This window comes from Choloepus didactylus, chromosome 20 (genome assembly GCF_015220235.1).
Source record: "Choloepus didactylus isolate mChoDid1 chromosome 20, mChoDid1.pri, whole genome shotgun sequence".
In the NCBI taxonomy this organism is placed as follows: Eukaryota; Metazoa; Chordata; class Mammalia; order Pilosa; family Megalonychidae; genus Choloepus; species Choloepus didactylus.
Genome location: NC_051326.1, coordinates 23,953,447 through 23,977,183, shown reverse-complemented (window position 1 = coordinate 23,977,183; position 23,737 = coordinate 23,953,447). Strand labels below are relative to the sequence as shown.

At 38.7% G+C, this 23,737-nt stretch overlaps 1 protein-coding gene across 3 annotated transcripts in view; it reads right to left on the bottom strand.

Moving 5' to 3' along the window:
• PSD3 (pleckstrin and Sec7 domain containing 3) overlaps positions 1-23,737 on the bottom strand; it is a 514,520-nt gene that overhangs the window by 381,303 nt on the left and 109,480 nt on the right. For 2 of the 3 annotated variants that reach the window (XM_037812498.1, XM_037812499.1), the window contains exon 2: positions 3,893-4,001. The exons of the other annotated variant lie outside the window; for it this stretch is intronic. In XM_037812498.1, coding sequence (XP_037668426.1) covers positions 3,893-4,001 — 109 coding nt within the window. The remainder of the gene's footprint in view (positions 1-3,892; positions 4,002-23,737) is intronic. 3 annotated transcript variants of the gene reach the window in all.

The following is a 23,737-nucleotide window of genomic DNA, read 5'->3' as shown; positions in this document are numbered from 1 at the left end:
TCAAGGAACAGAGTCGTACTCTTCTTCAAAGACTTCCTCAAATATTTCTTCCTTCAGCATTTTGACCAATGAAAGAGAAGCAAATACTCACCGTGGCCATCTGATGCTCTTGGAACTCTTCAAAGAATGCACTTTCCCAAAATAAAGGCACCCTTCTGCTAACGTGTACTTTATCTGTCGAGTTTGCAAAAGCCACTCCAGTCACCTAAGTGCAGCAACCCAGACAGGAAGGGTGTAGAGAGGAAAGTCTAATGAGTGTGGGTCTTCTGGCCATGCCCCAGATGAGGCTCCTACGCTTCCTCTTTTTTACCTCTTTGCAGCTCCAGGTTAGCTGGAGTCACACACACATCCCTTTAGCCCAGAGCTTCTCAACCAAAGCCATCTATTGCTCTAGCACCTAAAAAGCTCCTGAAAGCAGGGACAGCTCCCAGAAAGTAGCAGGAAACAGGGAAATCAGATAAGCATAGGTACCGCTTTCCTTTCACTGTACTGATGAATAGATAATGAGAATCCAGAGCTCTTAATTCCCAGTTAAGAGATTCTTCCCATGGATCACATGTTCTCCGTAACACTCTAAGCTCTGTGTCACAGATTCAAAAGTCCTGCACAAAGCCTAGGGTTGACAAGCAACAGTTTGCAAGTGATCTTGAATTGTTTTCCCTAGAACTTAACACCTGCAACCCATGTCAAATCCCCGTTCACTGACAAAGTCTAAGCCTTCTCATCCCATAGCAGCAACAGTTTTCTTGGGTCTATGCAAAAATCATAATCCAATTGACCTCACCTGACCTGGCTATATCATTACTAGACAATCACATCTGAGGTGTTGCCACCTAAGCATTTCTAGGGACGCATTCAAAAGTCACTGTCAGCATTTCCACTTCTCCAGCAGGCAGTTTCTGGAAGACTTAAGCAGTTTAAGTCACTGTGTCAAGAAAAAGAGTGCAAGTTGCAGAAACAGGCCAACACCTAATATAGAAATAGTAAGCAGTCTGATAACAGCTTCCAGTGTTCACTTAATGGACACTTTTTTTAAAAAGTGGGAAGAGAAGTCTTCCCATCAAATTCAAAGAGAAACACTCCTACTCTCTACTACTTTTTCCTATGGTCCTCTGAGCTTGGGCAGTGTTTTGATAGCAGATGAGTGTTGTATATAAAGGCTTCAAGAGCCTTTCTGAAATGATAAAAAGTAAGATCATTGCTTTGTGAAGACATAAACTTGCACCTTATACCCTCTCCTGAAGTAACCAACAGTTTCTGCTTCCCTTATTCCTATTTCCAGATCATTCCCTCTTGATTTATCTAAATCAGCCCTTCAGTCACTCCTGTCTGCTTCCCTGGACAAAATGTGAACTCGTTACAGTGCTTTGGAAGGTCTTACTTGATTTGGCCCCCTTCTAAATGGTTATCTTTCTAAACTTAACTCTCACTAGTATGTTCTGGTAACCAACCATACTGGTCTACTCTCTGTTCCTCAAACAGTTTGTATTTTCTGCCACTATACCCTTGACCATAGCATTCCCTCTATCTGAAATGCCCTCCCCAAAATTCTATTAATCAGAATACTAGTCATCTTTTAAGACTAAGTTCAATTTCCATATCCTCCATGAAGTCATCATCATCCCAAATGAAAGTGATATTCCCTCCTTTACATCCCTAATAAATTTAATCTCTGTACTAATCACACAATTCAGCATATACCACTTCTCACTGTTGTCATTTGGAGACATGGCATTTTTCCAAGACCAGACAATAAGCTCCTAAAAGACAAGACCCATGTTGCCTAACTCTTTGCAGCCTCACAATGCACAGCACAGATAACTAGCAGTCATTCAAGATACATGCTCGATAAATGCATCAGAGTTTCACACTGGCACAATCACATCACACTAGAAACAGAAATACAGCAACCATTTTCACCAAGGCAAATAAGAAGCAGAGGGTTTAAGATGTCATTTTAGTTTTGTCTCAGATAAGATATATCAGAGACAGTAGTACAAAGAAAACCACTCAAGACCCATGAGTAAGGAAGAACCATATTCACCCATCTATAAGACAGAAGACTATGTAGACATTTGATATTATATCTACCTAGCTAAGTAAAAATTATGCTTTATCCAAGTCAAAGAAAGTTTAATAATGCAAAAATCACAATGTGGCATTCAAAGTTAAGATTATGCCAAGAAGGAATTATAAATAGTCTTGGGTTGATCGTAATCAGTATTCCCTATCTGAGAAATAGTGAATAGATGATTAAGTGTCCCAAACCTCAAGCTCAGAATAGTGAGGTATTTATGCTACATGATACATAGCATAAATGGCTATACTATATAATAACTATGAGATATTTTATGAAACACACTCTCCTCTAAATTGGGACTGTGTTAAAAGCACAATGATAGTGATTTTTTTAAATAAATTAGCTGTTATGTACGGCATCTAAGAGTTTCCAATTATTCACAAATCTAATAAATATTCATTTTATTAAGCTAAAGGGAATTATAAAATGGTTGCATATACTTGATCCTCTTGGTATCCCCAACAATCTATTATGGGGGTAATTATACAATCCCATCTAATATATGTTATAAATGCATAATTGCTCTTTGGCTTTTTCAACTGAACAACAGCTACATTAGGTCAGATTCCTTGTCTACCCAAAACAGAATACAGTGCCAGATAGTGATCGAGTTGAGGAAAGTCATGATTGAACTTTTGAGGATTCAACCTCAAAAGTCAGGGATATGATGAAGACAATTATTGTGATACATAATAATAGCAGCCAACACTTTCATAATATTTATTATGTACCAAGCATGGTACTGAGATATTTACATGCTAACTTATTTAATCCTCAAAAAAATTCTGAAACATGGAATATCATACTCCCCTTTTACAGATAAGAAAACTGAGGCAGAAAAAGTGAGATAACTGACCCAAGGTCACACAGCTAGTAAGTTATGAGACCAGGATTCAAACTCGGGAAGTCTAACTCCAGAGCCTGGGCTCTTAACCACATCACCCTCTCTTTCCAACTCTATAAAGCTATTTTTACTTTACCTTGTACCTCCTTCTAGGAAAACACTTTAAAAAAATTAACTGCCTCAAACAGTTGAGAACATGAGCTTTGGGATCAGACAGACTTGGACTAAAGTACTGAGTGTTGTATAAGTGACTGTGTGACCTCGAGGTTATTTAACCTCTCTGTACTTCAGTTTCCTCAAGTTGAAAATGAGGATAATAATGCCAACTTATAGGATGGTTGTGAGGATTAAATGAAATCATGCATGTAAAGCACTTAGCATGGTGCCAGCACATAGTAAGTATTCAATAAATGTTAGCTAATAGTATTACTAGTATTAGGACTAGTAACTATTCATCTATATGTTTTAAATTTACCTGTCTCAAATGTCAAGGATGTTGCTTATAATTCTAGCACATACTAGAGTTTGATAAATACATCCAATCAATACTTTCTTAAATAAGAGATATGATCATCTCCAAAGTTAAGACTTCAGTGTCTGAAAATCATGGTGAAAATGTTCCCTAATCAAATATATTGGTAGCTAAAAACAAGCAAAATTAAAGGAGTCAATAGATACAACAATGGTAAATGGAGAGAAAGAAAGCCTTGTGGAAATCCCTTAATACTTGAAATTTCAAATATCAGAGAATTCTTTCAAGCCAAGAGCATGACTTGAAATTACCTACAACAGGCTACAAAAATCCATATCCTGTATTTCTAAATTCTACATCTTGGAAAGACTGTTTATAACAAAAAAGTTTCATAGAGGTAGGAAGTCAGCAATGCAGATGGAGAGAAAATACTCAAAAATCAGTGGCATTTCACATCTTTTACCTGAAAAGGGGGAAAGGGTGGGGAAACACTTACTAATATCCAGAGTTTTCTCTTCAGATGTACCAAATAAAAATTCATATTTGGCCTTGGCAACACTCTGGGAATGTGCTGATGCATTGTTAACCCAAACAAATGTCTCTGCCTGAAAAATTAGAATAAAACAAAGATATCGTTAAAAATATATCATAAAAAATACATCATTGTCTACTTGATGGAATGCCATACAGCCATTAAAAATGAAAACCAAATCAAAACATGAGAATATCAGAATACAAAGTTATCACTTCATGATAACAGCCACATAAAAAGACATACATTTGATCATCAATAGTAGAATAAGGAAAACATGAAAAGTTTGTCTTCATTTAGTCACAGGATTATGGCGGGTTTTCAAAATTAAATTTGTTACCTTAGTGAAATTAGAAAACGGTATTTTATTTTAAAACACATCATTTTCCAAGTGATTAGCATTATCTTTGGCACATAGCAAGAATATTTCTAATGTGTCGGTTCTCTTAAAGTATGCCTACAAAAAAGTAGACTTTCCACAAAAGAGATCACATTTTTACATAATCAGTAACAGCATTCAGCCAAACAAGACACAGAATAGAGTTGCCAGCCATCCAATTTATACTGATTGTCCCAAATTTTAGCATCTGTCCCAGTGTCCTTTGGGATTTCTAAAAGTCCCTTATTTTAAAAGAAAAGCTACAAAGATGACAGAGTGAAAGTGATTCTGTATTTCTAAGACCTTCTTGCTGTCTCCATTAAGCACTTGTCAAAAAATCTGGGGTGCCTCCCTCCTCTGGCCTAGGATTAATTAAAAATACACAACAAGATGAAATTTCAAAACAGAGAGAAATTCGACCTGGTCCAAACAAGAAGTCATTCTTCTGCCTCTTTCCTCTGAACTCAAACATTAACCAACATCCAGATTACCCACACTGGTCTCCACCCTCTGATTATGAGACATTTTATTTTCTCTCTTCTGAGCAACAACAGACCACTCACTTTGGAAGAGAGGGGCATTAGGGTTTTGTCAGCAACTGGGCAACTACTTCAAAGCGGGACATTTTATGACTTCTATTATGTGCTTTGGAGCAAAAAGAACTGGCAATGGTGGGAGGGTCCAACCATAACTCCATCACCCCATTTCAGACAGGCTGAGTGAGCAGATCCCTCTTTGTTCTTTAATACCAATATCAAAGAACTAGCTTGCATAGTTTTGAGATGGCAATTTCTTAAAATAGCTCTGTAATCACTTAATGTCCACAATGTGTTCTCTTTTTGTGTGTGCTCATTTTGGTGTTACGTGCTTGATAATCACAGCTTGTTATCTTCTTTCCCGAGAGAGGAAACTAACTTCCTTGTGTTTGGGAAACTTCAGGATGGTAAAAGAGGCAACTGGACAACAGGCTCCCACCCTAATCTCCTAATTTAAGTAGAGTGTTAGAGAAGGCTCTCTGAGGAACTGATACTTACAGAGGAGTAGTTTGCAGAGATATGTGTATAGGAGGAGTATGAGAAGTTGTGGAAGGACAGGGCACAACCATCTAAGCAGAAGGAGGGCCATATGCAATGGCCGTAAGATATAAAAGGACTAGCTTATTCAAAAAACTGACAGAAGGCCAGTGCGGCATAGAATAGCAGCTGAATGGGCAAGTGTAGAGACTGACAGGAGAAAACCACAGCAAGAAAGACAAGAGGAGGCAGGGGCAAAATATGCAGGGTGTGTGTAGGTCAAGGAAAGGAGGTAGCATTTTAATTGAAGTAGGATGGGAAGCCACTGAAGGGTTTTAAACAATACACTGATACATTTAAATTTTTAAAATTCATTCATAAACACTTTTAAAGATCATATGGTTTTTATATGGAAAACAGATTGGAGCAAAACAAGAGGAAGCAGAGACATCAGTTAGAAGTCCAAGTTTAGAGAGTCTAGAAGCTTGGAGAAGGGTGATGGCAATAGACAGAAGTAGATGAATTTGAAATACAACTGTGTTGTGTACAGATAATCTACATAACTTTCTGATAAACTGGATTTAAGGAATGATGGAAAGGGAGAAACGAAAGATAATTATAATGGACAACAATCACTAATCACTTACTCAGTGCCAGGCACTGTTCTAAATGCAGAATATATGCTCACAACAGTGGTCACAATAATTCTGAAAGAACATACTACTATCCTGCCCATCTCATACAGCACAAGAGGCAATGAGCAGTTAAGTAATTGGCCCAAGGTTATACAGCCAGTAACTGAAGATGCTGGATTCAAATCCATGGAGTCTGAATCCAGAATCCATGATACTGAGTCTGACTCCCAGGAATTTAGCTTAAGCAACTGGATGCATTTATTAAGAAGGAGGACACTGTAGTAAGAACATCATCAACAGCACAGATTTGGGCTTCCAGGTGGCCTCCCAACATCCCAACAAACAGAAGAGAAATTTTTAAGAAGGAATCCATTACTCAAGTGCTAGAAAACCAGAAAGGATGCTATCAATGAAGCAAAAGTTCTAAGAAATTCCAGGAAGATAATTTTTTGGTTTACAGTCTCAACTTAAAACCTGAACTGTTCTCTAAAGAAAGATTCCTCTTGACCAAGAGGTTCTTAACCTCAGGCCCAGGGAGATCCATCAGTAGAACTCGGGAAGTCTGTAAAGTTGGATGGGGCAGGGGGCAAATATTTATTTTCACCTACCATAAGCTAAAATCCAGCATTTCTTAAAATATTAATGTAGGCAATTACCCACCATATTATTAGCTATAACTTTGTCATTAATAGAAATCAGTTTTTTTCACATCATATAACAGTTACTGCAGATATCTTGAAATATCATTTACACTCATTACTTCTTTGAAATGTCAGTTATTACCAGACCCACCACTAAATCTTGTTATAAATTTTTTTTAAAAACACAGATATTACTGTATCACAAATTTGTTTAGTATTTTGATAACCAATGTAACTGGATTCTTTTGCAAACCTGTGTATATTCTTACATGCATTTTAAAAACATTACCCTGACAAGAGGTCCACGGGGCTTTACCAGACTGTCAAAAGGGGGTCATGGCACAAAAAATGATTAAAAGATGCTGCTGAAGAGTATCGTTTTTCAAACTGCTGCTCATGACCCATTAGTGACCTGTGTAAACAGTTTAATGGGTCATGACCAAATTTTATATTCATAAGTTTATACAAACACATGAATATCTAACAGAATACAACTGAAAATATCAGAGTACATAGCACATAATAAGATAAACATTGTTTTATAAAACTTCTAGGTCAATTGTGTGTGTGTATGCGAGAGAGAGAGAGCACGCATGAAATGCATTTTACATTTTGGGTCATGATCAAAAGTATTTGAAAAACACTGCTCTAAAGTAGTTTTCAAACTTTAGCACACATCAGAATCACCTGGAGGGCTTGTTCAACCACTGCTGGTGTTTTCCCCAACACACTTTTTCATCCCCAGACTTTCTGATTCAGTAGGTCTGGGGGGGGGGGGGCAAGAATTTGCATTTTCTAACAATTTTCCAGGTGGTGCTGATGCTATGGTTTCAGGGACCACATTTTGCAAACCAGTGCCCTGGACCAGTGATCTTCATACTTTAATGTATACATGAACTACCTGGGAAGGCTGTTAAAATATACATTCAGCAGGTCTGGGATGGGGTCCGCAACTCTGCAGTCCTCAAAACATTCCCAGGTGATGCTGATGCAAGTCAGCAGGCCACACTTGGAGTAGCTAGGCATGAAGCTGTTAAGATTTGAAAGAGAAGCAGTGTCTGAAGTATATTCAGACTCTCACAGAAGAGAAACATTTTTTAAAGGGTTGCCGTAGCCAGCAGTAGAATACACTAAAGGGCTCCACCCTAATAAAGTGCAATTGTAGGCGGAACCCTAAAACCCGACATTTGTGCCTAAATCAGAGCATTGGCATCCCACTGCATTGCCAAGTGAAATAAAATGTTTATTCTGCTTACATCAGTTATTCTGTAAGTGGCCAGCCTCAAAGATCCTCTTCCCACTCCAAAGATTATAAATCTTCACCTGTCTCCACAATTATTTTTGCAGGTCTTTGAAAAATTGTATTTGAAACAATCAGCTTGATGGAAGACCTGCCTAATTCAGCACAACTTGTTCTTTATGTTTTATTAACTCAATCTATTATTTTGTTTTATCACAGTCATTTTGGAAACAAAACTCTCAGTAGGAAACATGGGCTATGAAGGATAGTAAAGAGCAAATGTTAGTAACATTAGCAAATGGACTGATAGTCAGGTGACCCAGCCTGGAATCCCAGCTCTGACACTAACACTCAGTCCTTGAACTTCAGCTTCCTATTGGGAAAAGTGTATGTAGGGTTGTTAACATTTATCTCTAAGATCACTTCTAATTCTGAAGTTCAATGCTTCTTTGTACTTCTGAACCACCTCAAAGATATTTCAGTAAGGAGGAATAACACAAATAGTTTCTTTGTGATAAAATTACAAAGTCATGGTCACCAAAATATGCCCTGTATTTAAAGATGCAAGCTGACCATTAATTGGACAGGACAAATAAAATCCTAACCTTACATTTATTTCACATGGCTTTTAAATTTTACAAAGAGTTTTACTTATCCAACTTGCAACATGTTACTGATTAAAATGACTAATTTTGGACACAAGAGAAACACCACTGATTCTAAGTGATTCTTTTAACTGTCTAGCTACAGAAAACCAAGAGGACAAAGCAGAAAGTTTCAAACAAATTTTAGTAGTAAAGGTAATTTTCGAAGTTGCTTTGGGAGGGGAAGGCTGGGGCCAGAGGAGGGAGGGGTAAGGACAGGGTTGAGAGTAGTTTGAAGGTGGCCGGCTCCTTCATTTCCTCATGTCAATTTCAATATGATCCCCAGAGGATCTGAAAGCCTGCAAGGCAGAGTTGAGTATTCTAAAGTGCTTTAGGCCAAACAAGCATAAAAGCTAAATTAAAGACTATAAAAATAGTATTTCATAACTCACTCAAAGATAACCCTCGATTCCAACATTCATACTCCACACCTGATCCCGTTCAATCCCATCTGCTGCCACCTCCCAGCAGAAGTCAGGCTCCTGGAAACGGCACTGCACACGCCAACTCAAAAGCAGGCAGGGACAAAAAGCTTAGCCTTAATGCCACAGAGGGCAATGGTTAGCAAAGACTGAAAGCATTGAAAAGCAAGAGCCAAGATGTCTAGAATAACCGGTAAGTTAAATCCCTGCTGATTCCTTTGAACAGGAAAAGGGGTATGTGGGTGAGAAAGTATAGCCTTGCTCCAGTACACAGAGGAGGAACTGTGGGTTTGAAGAGAAGGGAGACGTGTGAGATTGGTAAGGCACTGAATCATTCCATTTCAGCCAGAAAAAGCAAAGAATGATACCCTAACCCAGTGGTTCTCCAACTGTGTACCTTAGAACCCTAAGATTCAAAGAAGGAGCCTGGGTGTAGAGACAGGGTAGCAGTACAGATCAACTGGTTGAACGCGGTTGGGAGATGGTAATCCTCCAATCCCACATTTGCCTTTTCAACCACAATGGCTCCACTTCTGCTTTATATATGCAGGTGGGGAAGATTCCAATGCAAGTGTACACACACACACACATATGCACACACACAGTTTGAAAACTGCAAAATCACTGGTACGTATTTTGGGTAAAAAGGCACATCAAATACACACATCTACATTTGTTTTCTTCCAAAAACCCACTAAAAGCACAAAAGAGTAAAAAAGAAAAAGATTAAGCCCAAAAGTAAGGGGAGGATAAAAGAAAAGACAACATTTTTAAAGGAAATGGTCAAGTGGTAACTGGCACAGCAGACTGCAGGAAAACCTAGAGAAAGCGAAGAACCAATGCAATTTATACCAAAAATTACTCAAAGGCAAAGAAACAGAGACACCAGGTAAACTTTTGAAAAGTTGGGTGGGGATGGGGGCGAGTGGCTAAAATAAGTAGGACTGGTTAAAAGGCATGATCCCAGATCCCTGCCTCCACTTCATTTCACTGGGCCACTGCCCTTCCCCCATCCAGACAAAAAAAAAATGGAGGTTTTTTTTTTTTTTGGGGGGGGGAGGGTTGTTTGTTTGTTTATTTTGCTGTGGGGAGGTGGGGAGACCAGACCACTGGGAAGATGCTGAGGAAAAACCTATGTAATTTTTACCCCGACTGAATGCTTACTCTGTGCTAGCCCAGTTTTGAGTGACTTAAATGTACTTATTTCATGTGAGTTAGGTCTCCCAAAAGAATGAAGTTTTATTCACTGTAGAGATATTTCAAAAGAGCATCAATGGCCCGGGGACACCAGGCACCACTGAGGACAAGGAGACCAGAGTGGAAATAGGGATTAAGTGAATATGTGTACACTGGATGCTGAAATGTGAAGACTTCTTCCCCAACCTACCTCATAGAACGCTGTCACCAAAGACTTTATCCTGTATACAGGAGATCCAGAGAGTTTTCTCTGAGGAACGCAACCAACCCAAGAAGAAAGACCTAGATAATTAAGCCAGATGTCCACTAAATAAACGGCCCAAGCAGATCCTCCTACAGTGTAGCTTGGGATTTCCAACTGACTATTTAGAATCTATTACTACCATTTAATACTTGGACCTCATTCAGATTTCACCGTTATCCCAGTGTCCTTCAATACAAAAGAATCAAGTTAAGAATGACAGGTTGAGGCGTTCTTATGCACTACACAGATATCCCTTTATAGGTTTTGGTGTATTGGAATAGCTAGAAGGAAATACCCGAAGCTGTCAAGCTGCAACCCAGTGGCCTTGATTCTTGAAGTGATTGTTTAACTATGTAGCTTACACAATGTGATGGTGTGATTGTGAAAACCTTGTGGCTCACGCTCCCTTTATCCAGTGTGTGGAGGGATGAGTAGAAAAATGAGGACAAAAACTAAATGAAAAATAGGGTGGGATGAGGGATAGAATAATTTGAGTGCTCTTTTTTACTTTTATCTTTTATTCTTATTTTTACTCTTTTTGGTGTAAGGAAGATGTTCAAAAATTGATTGTGGTGATGAATGCAGAACTATATGATGGCACTGTGAAGAGTTGATTGTACATCACGGATGACTATATGGTATGTGAATATATCTCAATAAAGGTGAATTAAAAAAAAAAAGATTTGAAAGCAAGTCTCTTCATGGAGAAATGGTCATGCCACTGATTTAATCTAAATACAGGATCTAGGAGGTCGCCACCAACATCCCACTAATTGTGCTCAATAGCCGCATAAGGACAGCAATTGTCCTTACTACTTACCCAAATTATCTTTAAATGTAGGGATTCAAATACTAGCCAGGATATGACAGATTTTATTATAATTCCATATAGTTCTTTCTACTTGGCCCAGAAAGACAGAGAAGATAAAATTGGCTATTTATTATCACTATATTTATTCTTATTCTCTTCAGTGTTGTTGTAGAGATGTAAGCAAAAGCCATTCTGCAAAACCTTGTGACTGAAATCCCCTTTGTCTATACGTTTCCTCAGGATTAAATTTGGATTATGCATCTTTGGCAGGAATATCACAGAAGTAATGTTGTTCTGCTCTTTGCATCCTATGAGTGGAAGACAATTTTGATTTGTCCCGTTACTGACCATGTTCACTTACTGATTAAGGTGGTATGTGCCAGCCTTTTCCACTGTCAACTTAAACCTTTCCCCTATGTAAGTAAGTAGTATGCTCTAAAAAGGTACTTTTAAACTATGTAAATATGTAAATATCCTGGTCCTCATCAAACTTTCAATTTATAAATGTATTTGTTTTTAACAATATGGATTGAGCTTCACATTTTATTCAATGGATTGTAATCCACTACTTTATTTATCCCAATGCTCAAATTGCACAGGTTTGGCATCTTCAAGCTGGCTTCTGTGTCTTTTGGGCATGTCCCCATTATTCTTTGAGCACTTGTTTACTTTCTGGTACAAGAGGGTGTTCCGGGCTTATTTTGTATTTTCCATTCCCCAGCCCTGGAATCAGCCATTTCTTAAAAACAAACAAAACTCAAAAGACAGGTTCCTTTAAGTGGCAAAGGGATTTAGAATCCGAGATCCGGATATGAGGTGTGCTCACTGCTATCAGAGTATAGCTGCTCCAAGGCCATCTCAGTGGACAATGTCAGGAAATTTTAGGTAGATAGGTTGGTAGACAAACACATGGACACAGACAAACACACACACACTGCGGTAGGCTGAATAATGCCATGACCCCCTAACCCACACCCTCCACCACCCTGCCAGATGTGCATATTCTAATTTCCTAATTCCTGGAAACTGTGAATGTTAGTTTAGCTGGCAAAGACTCTGCAGGTAGGATTAAATTGAGGATCTTGAAATGGGGAGATTACCCTGTTTAATCCAGGCAGGCCCTAAGTGCAATCATAAGTATCCTGATAAATGGGAGGCGGAGGGAGATTTTAGATAGAGGAAGAGGGAAGCACAGCAAAAAGGAAGAGGCCATGAGCCAAGGAATATAAGAAATGCAGTTTTAGATGCTAGAAAAGGCAAGGAAACTGATTACCCCATCTGGAGGGAGCATGGCCCTGCCGACACCTCAATTTTAGCCTGCAGGACTCATTTCAGACCTCTGGCCTCCAGAACTGTAAAAGAATAGTTTCTGGTTTTTTAAACCATGAAGTCTGTGATAATTTGTTATAGCAGTCATTGGAAATTAATACAGACACACAGAAAAACATATAAACAAAAACACACTTTTGCATCTATATTTATTTCTACATCTATCTATAAAAAACCATGAGGCTACAACCATATTCTTTCTGTACACTTACTTCTGCTGCTTTTAAATACAAATGAGTTGTTAATGAAATAATCGTAACAGTGAATACATGTAACTTGTTATTCCATCTGTAGTTTTCCTTGTTATTGCAGTTTACTGAAATAACCTTTGGTCTTCCACTATAATTAAGAAATTTCCACTGCTGAAAAACAACCCCAAAAATAAACTATCCATTCCTTCAGGTTATTTGGCAATCTAGAGAGAGATTCAAATTCTAGCATGTACAGCATCTTTCCCTGTTTAAAATATGTTTGAGAAATGCCTACATGTAAACAAGCAGAAAAAAATTACTGGTGCTTGGGAAGGATATGACAGTCCCCATAATTTACAATTCCCCTACAACCAATTCCTACCCTTGTCAGGCTAATTGGACAGCTATCCCAAAAGCCAATGAAACCACCAAGTAAAATTGGGACAATAAGCCTCTTAAGAGTAAAGGGAGCCAGGAAAAAAAAAAAAAACAGCATAACCAAAAGGCCAAATCTTTAACTTCTAAAGGTTAGAAGCAGCGTCAAAACCAAGGAGCCAAGCAGGAAATGGACTACAAGGTGAAGAAGGAAGCCACAAAAAGCAAGACTCAGCTCCTCACCTAGTCATTATCCAGTCCTGTTGCCAGCCTGTTTTTAATTGTGTGAGCACAAGAGACAAGAGCTGAATTCATGGCCTTTTTAAAAGCTCCTGGAGGTCCATTCTCATTTCCCCACCAGCTGCTCTCTCAATTTGCAACTCCCGAAAGCACACTCTCCTGGGACATGGGCAAGTGGGGGTTCTGCTGCTCCTCCATGCATGCAGACAGGGGAGATAGCCTATTGGGGCGCAGCAGGAGGACCCAGGACAGAGCCACAAGTCACCGTGTTGGCTCCCAATGACATGAACATAAAGACGGCAGAAAGGATATGAAAGCAAGCCTACAGCAGACTCGAAACATCTCTTGACAACCTTCATCTTGGATTTATTTTAGTAGCCTTTTGCCCAAACAGACGATTATACTCCTCTTCTAGGAACTATGCCTGCCCTGGGCAAACCTCTGAATTCACAATACATTAGAGAGTATTACAAATGGTGACAGCTGCTTTATTTTTCCCCAAAGTGTGATGTAGAAAAGAAAGTTAGGTGCTAGGAAACAAGGATGATAAATGTTCATTTGCAATAAAGCCACCAGAAAACAAGTGTAAGAAAAAGGGGTCAAGTTTTCCACAACCTTTTTCACTAAAACACCAAATATCTAAAGGGTTAGAGCACTTCAAATAAAGAATGTAAAAGAACATTAACAACGTGGGATCAGACACCCAGGGGAGTGAATCTCCCTGGCAACGTGGAATATGACTCCCGGGGAGGAATGCAGACCTGGCATCGTGGGACGGAGAACATCTTCTTGACCAAAAGGGGGATGTGAAAGGAAATGAAATAAGCTTCAGTGGCAGAGAGATTCCAAAAGGAGCCGAGAGGTCACTCTGGTGGGCACTCTTACGCACACTTTAGACAACCCTTTTTAGGTTCTAAAGAATTGGGGTAGCTGGTGGTGGATACCTGTAACTATCAAACTACAACCCAGAACCCATGAATCTCGAAGACAGTTGTATAAAAATGTAGCTTATGAGGGGTGACAATGGGATTGGGAAAGCCATAAGGACCACATTCCAGTTTGTCTAGTTTATGGATGGATGAGTAGAAAAATAGGGGAAGGAAACAAACAAACAGACAAAGGTACCCAGTGTTCTTTTTTACTTCAATTGCTCTTTTTCACTCTAATTATTAGTCTTGTTATTTTTGTGTGTGTGCTAATGAAGGTGTCAGGGATTGATTTTGGTGATGAATGTACAACTATGTAATGGTACTGTGAACAATCGAAAGTATGATTTGTTTTGTATGACTGCGTGGTATGTGAATATATCTCAATAAAATGAAGATAAAAAAAAAAAGAACATTAACAAACATCATTAGTTCACAATATATCCTCTGCTTTTCCCACTATTTCACAATTCATAGTGACAGACGGTGAGGCTTTTGGCAGCAAATGTATAAACCAAGTGATTTAGTCTGCATTTCACCTTTTTTCCCCTACCTACCTTTTTTCACCTTCCTCAGGTTCTAGACCTAGGTGTTCCTAACAATGTTTAAACCTCATAATGAAACAAATAAGATAAAGATCTAAAATTTTAAAGCAAAAACAAAGACATTTTTAAGCCTTTGTCTATATCTCCTTACTTGCTACATGCACCAAGTTCTCAATGAGCAATTGGAGCTTTCCACTGCAGACAGCACGTATAAGAATTTAAGTTAGGTCCTACCTATGAGGAACTTGAAAAATAAGCCCAGCACAATCAGAATCCCTATGAGGAAACCAACTAGACTTTAATAAATAACATCCACAAATGCTCCTCTACATACTCTTAAAAAGTAGGAAGGCCAGGTAAAGCAGAGACTACTTGCTCATAGTAGGTGTTCAATAAATATTTTTGTCAAATCCCTATAAACTCAGCAATGTGAAAAAAGCTTTGAAATCTTGGCAGAAATTCCACAAATAAGTTGCATAAATGAAAACTAAGCATGAGCCTTATTGACTTTTACCTAAGCTCTACAAAATACAAAGGTATCTTTAGTTATTTCAAAGATTTCCACTAAGTTCCGAAACAAAATTAAATCTACTTTAAAATTTCAAAACCATGTCATTTGGCACTTTGGCAAGAAGAGAAAAATAGGCGCTAAACGTGAATCCAGGGTGGGAATCATGTCATGTACCATGTCTTCTCCCCTTGATTTGCCACATCTCTATTTCCTTTAACTTAAAAGTCACCTCTCAGTGGCGGCTGTGTATTTTATTGAAAAATGTAATACCCAGGCCTGGACCTTACAAATAAGATATGATAAAGGTTGTTTCTGATTAAGGTAAGGAAATCAGAATAATTGTCTTCTCACCCAAGGACATGTGTGAATGAGCAACTAAATTAAACCAACATTCTTTTCTACTAAAGCAGCATATGGCATTTACCCAATCTGCATGTAGGAAGAAGAAAGGATCTCTAGGCAAATATAAACATTCTCTCATAAAATCCAGGTTGTAATTCAACCTAAAATACCACATGAACTATTAGGAATAATATAATCATTGGATTGATTTCTACAAGAAATTATATGGTCCACTAAATTTTACCAAAACAAAATATCTCCAACCATTGTCCGCCTTTTAAAAAATACCAAATGATCATGGCAGAAAGAAAATGAGGAGAGCCAGGTCAACCCACTGAGAAACAGTTGGTCCTGCCTGCAGGACATAAATTTTAACTAGTCTATACCAACCATCTCATCCCTGGATGTTAACAGATGCCCATTAAGAAAAAATGTGTGAAAAAAGCTGAGAGTCACATTTTGGAGAGAAGCTATGTAATCCCAAGTTTGCCCCCAGGAGAAGCTAAGAGCTAACCACAGACCCAGACACTTGGAGATGCAGACAGAAAGGCATCTGGAGATGCTAAGCTAAGAGATAAAGCTCAGAGTTTGCCCCCAGAGAAGCTAGAAATGATTCCGAGATGCTTAGAGAGAAAAGCCCCAGGAGAACCAAGCAGAGAGCTGAGAGAAGCTAACAGAGACAGAAGCCCAGAGATGTTTTGGAGAAATCCATTTTGAAATGCAACCCAGAAGCAAAGGACCAGCAGATGCCAGCCATGTGCCTTCCAGCTGATAGAGGTGTTGCAGACACCACCAACCTTTCTTCAGTGAAGGTATCCTCTTGTTGATGCCTTAGTTTGGACACTTTTATGGCCTTAGAACTGTAAATTTGTAACCTAAGAAATCCCCTTTATAAAACCCAATCCATTTCTGGTATTTTGCCTAATAGCAGCTCTAGAAAACCAGAACAGATTTTGGTACCAGAGAAGTGGGGTGCTGCTGAGTTTGCAAATACCAAACATGGAACAGCTTTTCAAATGGATAAGGGCAAAAGTCTAGAAGAATTGTGAGGAGCTTGACAGAAAAGGCCTAGATTGTTTTGAAGAGACTTGGTAGAAATATGGACTCTAAAGATACTTCTGATGAGGACTTAGACAGAAATGATCAATGTGTCATTGCAAATTGGAAGGAAGGCAGTCCTTGTTTTAAAAAGGCAGAGAATTTGGCAAGTTGAATCCTGGTGTCAGATGGAAGTCAGAATTTGAAAGCAATGAGCCGGGATACTTAGCTGAAGAGATCTCCAAATTAAATGTCAAAAATGCAGCCTGCTTCTCCTTGCAGCTTACAGCAAAATGTGAGAGGAATGAGATAAGCTGAGAACTGAATTCTTGGATACAAAGAAACCGAAAATTGATGGTCTGGAATATTCTGGGCTTCCAGAAAGTAAGGCCCCATAGGATAGTGTGCCAAGTGTGAATTTAATGCAATCTGGAACTAACCAGCCATTTCAGTATAAGTCAGGATTGCAAAGGAAGTTATCCAGAAAGGATTTGTGGAAAGTCCTATTGTCTGATGGTTTTGAACCTTATATGCTGCATTTTGCTAGATATGTATAAACAGAACCACTGCCAGTCTGGACTTTAGGGGATGGAAAAGGGACAAATTGAGAAAACTATGACTTCAAAGGCAGAACCATTTAAGCTAAGGTCTGGAGCCAAGAAATCTCAGGCCAGGAGAGTAGATCTACCCATGTACATGGAAAGGGTGAGTTTGCCCTGGCGGCAGAAGATGGGCCCTCTGCCTCAACTCTCAGGAAGAGTGCTGGGCAGCGCAGGCCTCAGAGAGGGTGGAGCACATTCCCCAGAGATTGGGGACAGCCTGGCCACCACCCCACTGTTCAGAGAGGGGAGAGTCTTTGCCCCAGAGATGCAGAGTCTGGGTGGTGCCTTGATGTTTGAGGAGGGTGGGGCTGAGAAGAAAGTAGTCTTCCCAATACTTGGATATGTTGGAGCAATAACCCCAGCATTTGGAGACAGCAAAGCCCATGTGTAACCCTTTGGAAAGGGTGGGACTTGGCACTTTCTGAAGCCCTGAGGATAAAATGTCATCCAATAAATGACTCTAAGACTTCGAAATCTAATGCAGTTTGTCCTGTGGGTTTTAGGAATAATTTTGGTCCCGTGAACCCTGTTTTCCTTTCCATTTCTCCATATGGCAATGGGAATATTTATCCTATGACTGTCCTTCCTTGTATATTGATAGCAGATAACTTGTTCTTAGTTGCACAGACAGAGAAGAATCTTGCCTTAGGACAAACCAAGCCTGTAACTGATTTTGACAAGACTTTGTATTTATCTACGTTGTGATGGAATGAATGCATTTTTGCAGTTGGAAAGAACTTATCTTTCTGGGCTCCAGGGGGTGGAATGTGCTGGTTTGAGACTGTTATGGATGCTAGAAGACCATGATCTTTAATCCAGTCTCGTTGGGTGGAAACTTTTGATTGAGTATTTCCATGGAGATGTGACTCACCCAACTGTGGGTGAAAACTTTGATTAAATTATTTCCATGGACATGTGACCCTGCCCATTCTGGGTGGGTTTTTATTAGATTACAGGAGTCCTTTCAGAGAGCTCACAGAAACCAGGAGCTCAAAGAAGCTGTGAGACACATTTTGGAGAAAAGCTAAGATATGCAATCCAGAGTTTGCCCCCAGGAGAAGCTAAAGGCCGACACAGACCCAGACACTTGGAGATGCAGACAGAAAAACATTTGGAGACGATAAGCTAAGAGGTGAAGTCCAGAGTATGCCCCAGAGACACTAAGAAAGGTTTTCCAGAAGCTAAGGAAGAAATGTCCCAGGAAAACCAAGCAAAGAGCTGAGAGAAGCTGAGAGACAGAAGCCCAGAGGGAGACATTTTGGAGAAAGTCATTTTGAAATGCAACCCAGGAGCAAAGACCAGCAGACACCAGTCATGTGCCTTCCCAGCTGACAGAGGTATTCTGGATGCTATCGGCCTTTCTCCAGTGAAGGTATCCTCTTGTTGATGCCTTAGTTTGGACACTTTTATGGCCTTAGAACTGTAAATCTGTAATCTAATAAATCTCCTTTATAAAAGCCAAAAAAAGAAAAGAAAAAATATGCATGAGATGAGATAAGAGGATCTATAAAAGACATATCTGTAACGTCAGGATACAGGGGGACAACAAAGAGAACATAAAGTTATAAAAATATAAATTCAACAAATAATTTCAAACCAGCCCCTAAATAATGCTAATTATCCATGATCTTGATGAAATCATTTTTAATCAAATCTTTTATTTGAAAAGGCAAATACATTATGTGGATGTTAAATGTCCCTGTTAAAAGCCAGTAAAGCCATTTCCTCAAAATGTCCTGAAAAGGCAGGGTACATTAATTACACAATTTTCCACTGATAAATTCTCAGCATTCCAGCTTCGGGAAAGTCCTGATGGGCAGTTAGCAGGTAAAAAGACACAAGACAAACTGACAAAGTTATGTGAATTTTGATTTCAGATAGTCTCAGTTATTTAAATTTAAATGCCATCAGGATATTCACACTACCCACAATACTAAAAAGTTCTCATTACACATTTTTAGCTTTTATAAAGACACTGTATTTGTCAGTGAGCTGACATGAGTAAGCGACACAGATATGAACTGCTTACATAAGCAGGTTAAAAGCAAATAACTCTATCAGGACTTCAAGGTCACATTTGGTCAAATAACTCTTCAGAGACATCTAATTGTACCCTGGTGCCCTGACAGAGTTCATCAGCCTCACCCACGGAAGCAGGTGATCTGAGAATTGTCTTGTTCTGATTCGTCCTTGAGAAAGAGAATACAGGAGTACTTCTGCGGGTCCACAGAGACCGCTTGCCACAGAATTACAAGAAAATATATGGTCTATGTAAATTTTACCAAAGCAAAATATCCCCAAGCACTGTGCCCTAGGCTCAGGCCCAGTGAGTGAATCAGACTTCCGCGAGTGGAGCTGGAGAACCTGCATTTTGAACTGACTCCCCCTGCTGATTCTCAGGGATGCTGAAATTTGAAAACCACTCTTCTGGGGCTAGATAGGGTATAAAACTGAGCCCTCAAAAAGTACTAAGAAACAGCAGGACAGCAGATAGCAATGAACAAATCCTTTTCCTCACATGCCACCTCCACCATCCCTGCAACACAAACTCAAACTACAAAATACCTGGGAAAATGTACTTAGAAGTTGTGATTTCTGGCATATTACGGGTATTTTAAAACTGATGTTGAAGTCATTAGTGGCTTTTATCAATGGCTGTAAATTTGGGCAGTGAGTGAAAGCAATGCTATTAGCCATGAAGTTGCCTTTGGACCCAAACAATGCAAGGATTACAATGCTGGGGAAATGTCCCAGCTACATAATGCAAGCCATCCTCTCAAACACCGGATGCATAATCTGAAGTATAATGAGTTCCTACAATTACCTTTGTTCTTGAATACAGAACACTGGAGAATAAATGATTCACCAAGAAGTGTCTTCACTTTTCTAGTTTTAAAGAAGTTTTATACCCTACTCCCTACCCAACCAAACACACACACCCCCAGCAGTCTGATCTCTAGAGCTTCGGAAGATTAGAAGCTTGTTCTTCATGTCTTTAACTGGAACATACAAACAATGTTACAAACTATATTTCTAGGTTTAGTTCAAATAACACTTGGCACTTTACTAAGTCTTATTAAGGGTTAAGAAGCATGTTCGGGCTTATCAGAAATCCAGAATCTGACTTGTTTCTGTGAGAAAATGAAAGCAAAATTCAAAATAACTAAATTATATACTTTTGGGATTTGCATTTGAAAGTTAGAGATTGCCTGTACATTTTATTTATATTCATAAAAATAAAAACTGAAGACTGTTGATGTGAGTCTGATTACAAATCTCTAATTTTATTTTGGGGAGTTGAGGACAAATCATCCTCTGTGCAATGGAAAATTAATTAAAATTATAAGGATGTGGTATTATTAGGGTAACACTTTATTTCCTCGGAGCACAATAATCCAAAAAACACACTCAGATCTCAGAAAATACAATTTAAAAAAGATTTCAGAGTAGCTAAAATAAGTATGTTTAAAAGTCCATGCAATTAAGGATGTATACTTTATTCCAGAGAGCCCCACAGGACCTATATTCACTCTTACATATGGATGATTTTAGTTATTTCCTAACTCTTATAAGACTCCATACTGTTAGGGAGAAGGGCTAATGGCAAGCAGACACTAGGAAAATTCAAGAATGACAACCACAAGCCTGACGGTATAGACAAACGATAAAAAAAGACAACATACACAAAGATAAAAGACAAATACAGTCTGACAGTTAATATTTGCAACATATATTGAGAAATCCAGGATACCACAAATTCCAACAGATCAATAAGAAAAATAAAAACCCAACAGAAAAATAGGCAGAAGATAAAAACAATTTGAGAAACAGAAATACAAATGGTCAATACACATAAAATGACCTTTACCCTCACTAATAGTCAGTGAAATACAAATTAGAGCAGAAGTTACCATTTTTCACCCATCAGGTTAGCAAAACTTTAAGTTTGACAATAATTACGTTTTGGAAAACCTGGGAGGAAACCAATTTACTACTACTTGGAGAATATTGTTAATAGCCTCTTTGATGAATTTGACAGTATCTAGAAAGTGAAATACAATCACTATAGCACAGCATGTTCACTTCTTCCCCCCTCCCTTTTCTTGAACAGGTACCACGGCAGTATAGACAGGTATATCCATGGCAGCATAGTTTGTAAAAGCAAAAAAACAGAAATATACTAAATGTTCATCAACATAAAAATGGCTAACACAGCATTTCTTAAAATGAGGTAAACTATGTATATTGACATGCATATACGCCAAGATACAATGGTAAATGGGAAAAAAGTTTCTTTTTAAGAAACACACATGTAGACAAAAGGATATATTTACTATAGGAAGAAACTACAAGACTGATACTAAAAATATTAAATAACCAGTGACACAGGGCACTGAGCAATTTCAGTGGACACTAGCCCAATGAGAATGTATATCAGCTGTATTAGTACATACCAGCTGAATATTAACAATACACATACATATATGAGGAAGGAAAAAAAAAACATCTGGAAGGAAAAAGAACTGTGCTAGGGTGATAGGAAAGGACCAGGATTTGGGAGAGATGCAAATTAGAATTTGACTTTATCAATAGCATTTCAAATTTTTATGAAGAGAATGTAGTCATTATTGTAATTATGTAATTAAAAATTTAATTTTTTTAAGAACAAAAACTCAAAGACTAGTATGAAGAAAGTATGTCAGTTGAGGCACTAATTCTTTTTACTTGCAAATTCAGTCACATGTAGTTCTTGAATAAAACCTGGCTAACATTTATTTAGGAGTAAATTACCAATACAGGCATTCCTCAGGGAAACTGCAGGTGTGGGCTGAAGCACTGCAATAAAGCAAGTCACATGAATTTTTTGGTTTCCCAGTGCATATAAAAGTTATGTGCACACCTTAATTAAAACATACTTTATTGCTAAAAAATGCTGACCATCATCTGAACCTTCAGGGAGTCATAATCTTTTTGCTGGTGGAGAGTTCTGCCTCGATGTTGATGGTTGCTGACTGATCAGGGTGGTTGTTGCTGAAGGGTGGGGTGGCTGTGGTGATTTCTTAAAATAAAACAACAATGAAAGCTGTGGCATTGACAGACTCTTCCTTTGACAAAAGATTTCTCTGTAAAATGAGATGCTGATTGATAGCATTTTACCCACAAAAGAACTTTCAAAATTGGAGTTAATCCTCTCAAACCTTGCTGTTGCTTTATCAAACTAAGTTAATGTAATATTCTAAATTCTTCATTGTCATTTTAGCAATGTTCACAGCGTTTCACCAGGAGTACATTCCATCTCAGGAAAGTACTTTCTTTGCTCATTCATAAGAAGTAACTCCTCATCCATTCAAGTTTTATCATAAGAGTGCAGCAATTCAGTCACATCTTCAGGCTCCACTTCCAATTCTTTCTCTAACTACTTCCACCACGTCTGCACTTACTTCCTCCACTGAAGTTTTGAACCCCTCAAAGTCATCCATGAGGGCTGGGAATCAACTTCCAAACTCTGGTTAATGTTGATAGTTTGACCTTCTCCCATGAATCACAAATATCCTTAAAGGCATCTAGAATGGTGATCCTTTCTAGCAGGTTTTCAATATACTTTGCCCAGATCCATCACTGTCTACAGCAGCTACAGCCTTATGAAATGTATTTTTTAAATCATAAGACTTGAAAGTCAAAACTACTCCTTGATCTATGGGCTTCAGAGTGGATGTTGTGTTACCAAGCATGAAAACAATATTCATCTCATTGTACATCTCCATCAGAGCTCTTGGGTGACCAGGTGCATTGTAAACGAGCAGTAATATTTTGAAAGGAATCTTTTTTTTCTGAGCAGCAGGCCTCAACAATGGGCTTAAAATATTCAGTAAACCATGTTGTAAACAGATGTGCTATCATCCAGGCTTTGTTATTTCCTTTATAGAGCTCAGGCAGAGTAGATTTAGCATAATTCTTACGGGCCTTGGGATTTTCAGAATGGTAGCTAAGCATTGGCTTCAACTTCAAGTCACCAGCTGCATTAGCCCCTAACAGGAGAGTCAGCCTGTCCTTTGAAGCTTTGAAGCCAGGCATTAACTTCTCCTCTCTAGCAATGAAAGTCCTAGAGGGCATCTTCTTCCAGCAGAAGGCTGTTTCATCTACACTGAAAATCTGTTATTTAATGTAGCCACCTTCATCAATTATCTTAGCTAGATCTTCTGGATAACCTGTCACAGCTTCTACAGCAGCACTTGCTGCATCACTTTGCCCTTATGTGATACGGAGACGGCTTCTTTCCTTAAATGTCATGAACCAACCTCTGCTCACTTCAAACTTTTCTTCTGCAGCTTCCTCCTCTGTCTCAGCCTTCAAAAAATTGAAGAGTGTGGGCCTTGCTGTGGATTAGACTTTGGCTTAAGGGAATGTTGTGGCTGGTGTGATATTCTATCCAGACCACTGAAACTTTCTCCATATCAGCACTAAGGCTGCTTCACTTTCATAT